The sequence below is a fragment of the Piliocolobus tephrosceles genome, chromosome 21, assembly GCF_002776525.5.
Source record: "Piliocolobus tephrosceles isolate RC106 chromosome 21, ASM277652v3, whole genome shotgun sequence".
NCBI classification, from domain to species: Eukaryota; Metazoa; Chordata; class Mammalia; order Primates; family Cercopithecidae; genus Piliocolobus; species Piliocolobus tephrosceles.
This window is the reverse complement of record NC_045454.1, coordinates 51,490,186-51,499,077: the sequence shown is the minus strand read 5'-3', so window position 1 is coordinate 51,499,077 and position 8,892 is coordinate 51,490,186. Positions and strand designations below refer to the sequence as shown.

The following is an 8,892-nucleotide window of genomic DNA, read 5'->3' as shown; positions in this document are numbered from 1 at the left end:
AAAAAAAAAAAAAACAAAAAAAAACAAAAACTTCTGAGCTCAAGCAATCCTCCCACCTCAACCTCCCAAAGTGCTGGGATTACAGGCCTGAGCGTGAGCCACGGCACCCAGCCTACGCTAAGAATTGAACAAAGGGCTAATTTTCCATAAGATGCTGGTGACAACAAAGACATTTTGTTTTTTTATTCCAAGCAAGTTCACAGTTCCTCACCAGGCCCCTTGTTAAGAATGCCTGGCCCACGGCGCTGTGGCTCACGTCTGTAATCCCAGCACTTTGGAAGGCCAAGGTGGGCAGATCACCTGAGGTCTGGAGTTCAAGACCAGCCTGACCAACATGGAGAAACCCCGTCTTTACTAAAAATACAAAATTCACTGAGTGTGGTGGTGCATGCCTGTAATCCCAGCTACTGGGGGGGCTGGGGCAGGATAGTCGCTTGAATCCGGAAGGCGGAGGTTGCAGTGAGTCAAGATCGCACTATTGCACTCCAGCTTGGGCAACGAGAATGAAACTCTGTCTCAAAAAAAAAAAAAAAAAAAAGCCGGACGCAGAGGCACAGAATCCCATCACCTCAGAAGTTCTCAGAAGAGCCATTTCCTCTGCTAGGGGCTTATCCAAAGTCCTGAATTTTCAGCTTGGGAAACTGACGCCCGGAGTGGGGCAGCTCCCATCAGAGCCTGGAGCTGGGCAGTTAGCCTGTCTGCTGTGCCCAGCCTCAGGCATGCCAAGAAGTAGGTCACAGGCCTGTGTCCTTCAGAGAGTTGTGGCCTGGACAGGGCCATGGAAAACAGCAACCCTGGATGAAGCTAAGGCTGGGGTGAGGAAGGGGCTCAGAGTCAGGAGAAGGCCCCATGAACTGCTGCATTCGGGGGCATCAAACCCTGGCCCTGGCCCTGGCCCCTGGAAGCTGCCTACAGCTTCTCCATCGGGCCTCACCCCGCATCTGCTGGGGCCACAGCAACAAAGTACCATCACCTGGGCAGCTTAAACAACAGAAGCTGATGTTCGCACAGTTCTGGCGGCTGGAAGGCCAAGACTGGGGGTCAACAGGGTTGGTTCCTGCTGGAACCTCTGTCCTTGGCTTGTGCATGGCCATCTGCTCCCTGCGTCTTCCCTCTGTACGTGTTTGTATCCTGAAAGTCTTTTCTTACAAGGACACAAGTCATATCAGATGAGGGCCCACCCTCATGACCTCTCACCACATTATAATGACGCTTTATTTTATTTTTTGAGATGGAGTCTCCCTCTGTCACCCAGGCTGGAGTGTGGTGAAACGATCTCAGCTCACTGCAAGCTCTACCTCCCTGCCTCAGTCTCTCAAGTAGCTGGGATTACAGGCGCCCGCCACTACACCCAGCTAATTTTTGTATTTTTAGTGGAGACGGGGTTTCACCGTGTTGCCCAGGCTGGTCTCAAACTCCTGACCTCAAGCGATCCACCTGCCTCGGCCTCCCAAAGTGCTGGAAATACAGGCATGAGCCACTGTGCCCCGCGATTAATGACCCCTTTAAAGACCCCTTCTCCAAAAGCAGTCACATTCTGAGGTCCTGGGATTAGGGCTTCAGATACAGGTCAAGTGGAGGGACATAGTTTAGCTGTCACCAGCACCAAGCCTGCCTTTCTGGCTTCTTCCTTGTGAGCCAGGATTCCTGGCACCTCCAGGCGTTCCCCCCCCTCACAGAGTGCCCCTGGGTGTGGCAAGGCCCTGCTCTGGCCTCAGCCTTCGCCTTGGGAAGGCTCTCCCAGGAGCCTTCGTGCAGGCGCGTTCCCTCCTCGGTGCTTCCTTTGAGGCTGGTAGGTTGACGTGGGCAGCGCCCTGCCTGCTCAGCCGACTACAGATTCCTGGAGGATGGGGCCTGTGCTCAGCTGCGTGGGAAACCCCCGAGCACCCACCAGGGCCTGGAGCACCCAGCACACGCTTGTCAGGCACAGCTGAGGACAGGACGAGCACTGGGCACCCAGGGAGGCCCTGGCATTGCCAGGGTGGCAGGCACCCCAGAAGCATGCATAGATGGAGATAGAACCGGGTGCCGGCAACAGGAGGACCTGGGGTGCTGGTGTAAGCGGGACGCCCCGGGCATCTGAGCTGAAACCTGCCTCATGAGAAGGGGCCAGTGGTGTGCAATTGTGAGGCGGGGTGTCCCCCGCAGGGGAGCAGCCGGCGCGGAGGCCCTGGGGCAGGAAAGCAGCAGGTACCGGTGAATATTGCCAGGGCCAGGAGATGGGGCAGCATTTGGGTTTCTTCTGGGGCCATGGGGTCTCAAGGAGGGGACTAAGAGTCGCTCATATTCTGAAAATCCCCTCGTTACCTAATGTCTGTTAAGTGGCACTTGAGGTGGGGTTAGAGCTAGGCCATGCGGGCAGGAGCCTGACGGGGAAGTGCCTGGAGGCTGGCCCTGTGGCCCATCCAGGGGTCCTGAATCGGTGGCCCCTGGTGCTGCCCGCAGCTCACTGTCCCCACCCCTGTGGTCCTCTCTGCAGCTCCTGGCCTGCACGGCTTCCGGATCCTTGGTCTGCGGTGAGTGCCTGAGTCTCCAGCCCTGAGCTGGGAGGGGCCTTCAGCAGCGCCAGACGAAAGGGGGCGGGCCCTTGTGAAGGTCACGTGGTGCGTTAAGGACAGGATGCAGGTGACGGTCTGCACTGCACGCTGCACGTGATGTGCTGGGACCCTCCCTGAAACAGTCCATGCAGTGGCAAAGGCTGGACAGTCAGGAGGAAAACCCTGTGGGCCTGGCTCAGCACCATCAGAGCGCACCGCCACTCGTGATGGGAAGGCATTCTGTGAGCTCTGTGCAGATGGCAGCCACGGGCAGGCCTCCTGGAGACCCAGGCGACTGACAGGGTGGTGAGGGCGCATGCCCAGGGATCTGACCTTGGTCACATGTGGAAGGCCTGGTCCCAGTTTGCTTCTGTGGATGATCCTGCAACCGTCCTTGCTTGGACACTGTTGACCTGCTGGGTACATCACAAAAGAAACTCCATTCAAGTCTGGGCCATCATTCGGGGTTGGGGCAGTGGCCAGATGGCCCCAGGGGCTGTGGCCAGTGGCCCAAGTGCTGACGGGCAGAGGCAAGAGCAGTCCCGCATCGGGGAGGGGAGAGGCAGGACAATAGTGAGTGCGACTAGGGGAGTCGGAGGGGCCTGGGACGGCCACTGACCCGCGCTCCATCTCCCGGCAGCTCCAGCGTGGGCGCAGCTGTGCAGGCACGAGGTGTCCATCAGAGCGTGGCCACCGATGGCCCAAGCAGGTGAAGCTGGCCTTCTGGGGGGGCCGTACCCCCTGCCCCACCCCTGCCCCCCTTCATTTTCTGCATCAGCACTGCAGCCACAGGGGTGCCTGGATGGGGCGGGGAAGGGGTCGCACATCCTAGTCCCTGGCCTCATGTGGGTCCAGGCCTCTGGCAGCGGCCGTGGGAGCCGGTATCCGCCTCTGGGAAGTACCTGCGTGGCTGACGCCTCCTGTGCCCATGTGTCTCTGTGACAGCGCCCAGCCTGCCCTGCCGAAGGCTGGAGCCATGGTTCCCAAATCCAGCAGCCGGGGCGAGTATGTGGTGGCCAAGCTGGATGACCTCGTCAACTGGGCCCGCCGGGTGAGTCTACTATGAGCTGCAGGCCCTCCTGGAGCGGCAGGGCCTCTCTGCACACTCGCAGGCAGACACATACACACACAAATGTACCGGCACGTACACACACAACACATGCATGCACACATGCGCACATATGCATGCAAGCTCACATGTATGGACAGACGTGTGTACATGCACCACACACAGTCATGCACACATACACATATGCATACGCACACATGCACACACGTACACACATGCACATACACACATGCACACGCACACTCGCACTCATGTGCACATGCACACAAAAACATACTACGCACACATGCACACACAGGCACACTCGCGCACACACGTGTACTTATGTGGACACATACATGTGAGCATATTCGCATGCATGCACACAGGCACACTCACTGATGCACACACACCCCTGCGGCCTGGAGCAGGCTGGACCCTCCCGGAGGCCCCTGTGCTGGCCTGGTGGCCTGTGGTTCCATCTGAGTATTCAGACCCTGCTTGAAATGACCTCCTCCCTTTCCATCATTCTCTTTCTGGCTTCTGTGTGTTCCTCTTGTTTCCCTTTTAAGGTGAAAGTGGTGTTTTAAGTTAAAAGGAGCGCGTATGAAGGCAGTAGATCCTTCTCAGTACCCATCTAAAGCCTCCCCGGCCTGTGGCAGCAGCCCCCACGCAGCCCCTGCCATCCCCTGCAGCGTGAGCACGGGCAGCTCCCTCCAGTGCCTGCGGCACTTGCCGCGACAGCCCGGGTTCAACAATGCCCCACTGATGGACGTTCACGGTTTCCTTTTGTGTTTTGTTTCCTAAACAATGCCACGGTGAACGTCCTGCCAGGGCCGCAGTGGCCCAGACAGGGATGCCCACAGCACGATAGTTTCTAACGGAGGGAACCCGAGAATGGCCGCAGGCCATCCCGACACAGGCTCCTGGCGGGCAGGTGAGCCTGGCCATTTCTGCCCGGGCAGTCCTGCCTCGCTCTGTAGCTTGGCCCTGTCACCCGCCAACACAGGCAGCAGGGGCCCCTGCCAGGTCTCAGAGCTGTGTGCAGCGACAGCAGGAGCCGTGGGGGAAATGAGAAGCCACATGGGTGGAGGAGAGGGAGGGAGTGGCCAAGGAGATCTGAGAGGGCTTCCCGGAGGCATGGCACCTGGTTTGCGGACCCAGATGTAGTTAATGCAGAGAGTTCCCGGTTAGACCTGCGCTGCTACTCGCCTGTAGCCCACACGCTCAGAGAGTGGCTGGAGCCCCCTGTTGAAGTGGTGGGACTTAGGATACACTGGGTTCGCGGAACTGTGGGATGAGGACAGATCTCACCCGTTTCTATTTTATTTTGAACGTGGCTGGTGGGGCGCGCTTGACAACTCTCTTGGGGCCCCGAGGCCACCTGCAGGAGCCGCTGTGCCTCTCACCTCTGCCGGCTGCCGCCCCGGGACATGAGCGGGGGGTTCTAGGTGCTCCACGTGGAATCTCATCTGGGCCCCGCGGGGCTCCGGGGGTGGCGTCTGACGCGAGCCTGGCCTCCGCAGAGTTCTCTGTGGCCCATGACCTTCGGTCTGGCCTGCTGCGCAGTGGAGATGATGCACATGGCCGCACCCCGCTACGACATGGACCGTTTTGGCGTGGTCTTCCGCGCCAGCCCGCGCCAGTCCGACGTCATGATCGTGGCCGGCACGCTCACCAACAAGATGGCCCCAGCGCTCCGCAAGGTAGGCCTCTTCCCCGCCGCCCAGCCGCCCCCAGAGTGAGCTGCGCACGGACCCCGCCTCTCTTCCAGGTCTACGACCAGATGCCGGAGCCGCGCTACGTGGTCTCCATGGGGAGGTGAGTGCAGGGCGGGGCGTCTCCAGGGACAGAAGTGGCGCGAGTGCTGGCCTGGCTGTGCCCTAATGGCGCTTATCAAAAGTGTCATTTACATTCGGTGAAAATCCCACGTGGTCCCAGCTCTGCCCTTCAGCCGTCTTGGTGCCTCCACCCCACGCAGAGGCGCTGGGGGTCCTCTCCCCAGAGCGATTGCTCCTGTCCGCCCCCACGCAGCAGAGCCCACATTCCGCCCAGTTCTCTGCTTTACCCACACCTAAGTGATGACAAGTGCTGTAGATGGTTTTATAATCTCAGCCTTCTAACTTGCCATAAATTTTTTTTCTTTTTTTTTTTTTTTTTTGAGACAGAGTTTTGCTTTTTCACCCAGGCTGGAGTCCCGTGAAACGATCTCGGCTCACTGCAACCTCCGCCTCCCAGGTTCAAGCAATTCTCCTGCCTCAGCCTCCCAAGTAGCTGGGATTACAGGCACGCACCACCACACCCGGCCAATTTTTGTGTTTTTAGTAGAAACGGAGTTTCACCATGTTGGCCAGGCTGGTCTTGAACTCCTGACCTCAGGTGGTCTGCCCACCTCGGCCTCCCACAGTTCTGGGATGACAGGCGTGAGCCGCCGCACCTGGCCTTGCCGTCATTTTTAGTCATTTCCCCATAACATTGAAAGTTATTTAGTCTCTTAACATTTTAAAATATTTATTTATTTATGTATTTGAAGACAGTCTAGCTCTGTCACCCAGGCTGCAGTGCAGTGGCATGATCTTGGCTAACTACAGTCTCCACCTGCCAGGTTCAAGCGATTCTCCTGCCTTGGCCTCCCGAGTAGCTAGGATTACAGGCGCCCGCCACCATGCCTGGCTAATTTTTATATTTTTAGTAAAGACAAAGTTTCACCACGTTGGCCAGGATGGTCTCGATCTCCTGACCTCATGATCCACCCACCTCAACCTCCCAAAGTGCTGGGATTACAGTCATGAGCCACCGTGCCCAGTCAATATTTATTATTTTTATTTTTTAGAGACAGAGTCTCACTGAGTTGCCCAGGCTGGAGTGCAGTGGTGCAGTCATAGCTCACTGCAGCCTTGAACTCCTGGGCTCTAGCGATCCCCCAACCTTAGCCTCCCAAAGTGCTGGGATTACAGATGTGCTCCACTGTGCCTAATTTTTAAAATTTTTGTAGAGATTGGGTATTGGGAAGTTTACCCTTTTAAAGTGAGCAGTTCAGTGGTTTTTAAGCCACCACCTCTAATTCCAGAACATTCTCATCACCCCCAAATGAAACGCTGTCCCCATCAGCAGTCACTCTGCATCCCCTTCCAAGCCCCGGTGCCCACACCTCCCCTCCCTGTCTCTGTGGATGGGCCCTTCCTGGACATTTCACAGAAACAGGATCACACGCTGCATGGCCTTCTGTGTCTGGCATCTCTCACTGAGCATGACATCCTCAAGGTGCATCCATGCGGCGACCTGTGTCCGAGCCTCGCTCCTTTTCGTGGCTGAATAATGTCCCACTGTGTGGATATATTACTGATCTAATTCTAAACAGAGAATCAGAATATTCCAGAGTTTTCATAACCGTCTCCCACTACTGGGCATTCAGGTTATGTCCATTTTTACGGCTGTGGGAAGCAGTGCTGGGAGTGGTCGCCTGGGGTTTCCAGCTACCTGCCCCGGGTGGACCCCAGCACCTCACTGACAGAGCTGGAATCGGGCGAGGGCCTGGCGTGAGGCTCAGCCGCCCTATAGACAGGTGCTGGGTGTTGGCACTGTGGCTGCTTGAAGTGGCTTTTTGTTGACACATGTGATCCGACACTTTCCAGCCCCAGGAATCGATGGTCAGGAGCCCCCTCGGGAAGGGAGCACTGTTCCCCGAGTTAGCAGCCACGCGCGTGCTCGCGCCCCACTGGTCCCACGGAGGCTCGGGGAGCCTGTACGTGTTTGCTCATTGCTCTCTGTGACAAGTTCCAGCCTCGTTGGTGCTTGGCCTGCAGTTGAAGACGGGTGGGGATGGGGCGAGGCCTCGTGGAGGGAGGGTGGACAGGGCTGGTCCCCGGCAGGTGCTCCTCATGGCACCTTCCCCACAGCTGTGAGGAGGGAGGGTGGGCAGGCAGGTCCTCAGCACGCTTCCCTCACATCCCCTCCCCCACAGCTGCGCCAACGGAGGAGGCTACTACCACTACTCCTACTCGGTGGTGAGGGGCTGCGACCGCATCGTGCCCGTGGACATCTACGTCCCAGGTAGGGCTGGGACCACACCGCCCACGAGAGAGCTGGGGACAGGGCCAGCGCCACACGGAGCCCGGCGGCCCATGTGAGGGAGTCCCGCACCCCCAACAGACGGCGGGCTCCCCCATCCTATGGATGAGCCGACTCCGGGCTCTCCATCTTAGTGGAGCGTGTGCCCTGTGAGAAGTCGGCGATGTATTCAGCCATCAGAGGGATCAGAGGGAGCAGGGGAGGCTGAGTGGAATCCCTAACACTCGCCTGCTTTAAAGCAGTTTCATACGGTCCTGCCTGACAGAAACCAAAGACCTGCAGTTAGAAATACCAAGAGAGAAGGTTCCTGGAGGCCAAGGACACCGTCCCACGCCCTCACCCTTATAGAAGGGCACGCGGGACTTCCTTTGGCAAATAAAAATGTGGGAGACTCAGTTTGACTGTGAGGTTAGGGTGAGGTTGACCATCAGGAAAGCATTTAGGAGTAATTGTTTAGTACCAGTATATCCCAACAGTATTTGGGCTATACTGACGCTAAAAAGGAGCATTGGCTGCATACCTGAAATTCACATCACACGGGGAATGTTCTTTATATCTGGTGATCCTGTGGGAGTCTTGCGCCTCACGTGGTCCCACGAGGGCCACCCGGGGCGTTCACCTGGACACCATGGACATTGGTCCATGGTAGGCAGGCTTAGAGGTGGCGCTCGTGGGACAGGGGATAGAGGTCCTGTTCTTGGCCATCCTGTGCTGCAGCATTAGCGCACGCGCAGAGAGCCCAGCCCTGAGTCCCGAGTCTGGAGGGCTGGGCAAGCGGGAGGCACGTCCTGGCGCCTCTCAAAAGTGGAGGAACAGGTTCTGACTTTGGATTCCGCTTCCCTGGAAAGAGCGTTGATTTGCTCAGCATTCTGCACTGTTCAGGTCACCTAGGGGCAGTGGACAGGGCAGCCTGGACCTCACTGTGACCCTCGTCAGCACAGACAGGTCCATTCCGGGTCAGGAGCTCAGCCCATGCCCCTGGCATCTTCCTCTGCAGTGCAGACCAAAGGGGCAGGGTGGGAGCGTGGACTGTGCTCCTCCCTTCCTGTGGACTGTGCTCCTCCCTCCCTCCCTCCCTGTGGACCGTGCTCCTCCCTCCCTCCCTGCGGACTGTGCTCCTCCCTCCCTCCCTCCCTGTGGACCGTGCTCCTCCCTCCCTGTGGACTGTGCTCCTCCCTCCCTGTGGACCGTGCTCCTCCCTCCCTGCGGACTGTGCTCCTCCCTCCCTGCGGACTG

The 8,892-nt window shown here is 58.0% G+C and overlaps 1 protein-coding gene and 1 long non-coding RNA gene across 3 annotated transcripts in view; one reads left to right on the top strand and one right to left on the bottom strand.

The window, feature by feature from the left end:
• The window catches only part of NDUFS7 (NADH:ubiquinone oxidoreductase core subunit S7), a 16,570-nt gene that overhangs the window by 1,733 nt on the left and 5,945 nt on the right, over positions 1–8,892 (top strand). For both annotated transcript variants that reach the window (XM_023192760.1, XM_023192761.1), the window contains exons 2-7: positions 2,480–2,516; positions 3,178–3,246; positions 3,483–3,588; positions 5,112–5,291; positions 5,360–5,406; positions 7,550–7,638. In XM_023192760.1, coding sequence (XP_023048528.1) covers positions 2,480–2,516; positions 3,178–3,246; positions 3,483–3,588; positions 5,112–5,291; positions 5,360–5,406; positions 7,550–7,638 — 528 coding nt within the window. The remainder of the gene's footprint in view (positions 1–2,479; positions 2,517–3,177; positions 3,247–3,482; positions 3,589–5,111; positions 5,292–5,359; positions 5,407–7,549; positions 7,639–8,892) is intronic.
• LOC116418575 overlaps positions 6,423–8,892 on the bottom strand; it is an 8,414-nt gene continuing 5,944 nt past the window's right edge. Inside the window, exons 2-3 of the long non-coding RNA XR_004228662.1 lie at positions 8,177–8,543; positions 6,423–7,385 (exon numbers count right to left, since the gene is read on the bottom strand). This is a non-coding gene — a long non-coding RNA (uncharacterized LOC116418575). The remainder of the gene's footprint in view (positions 7,386–8,176; positions 8,544–8,892) is intronic.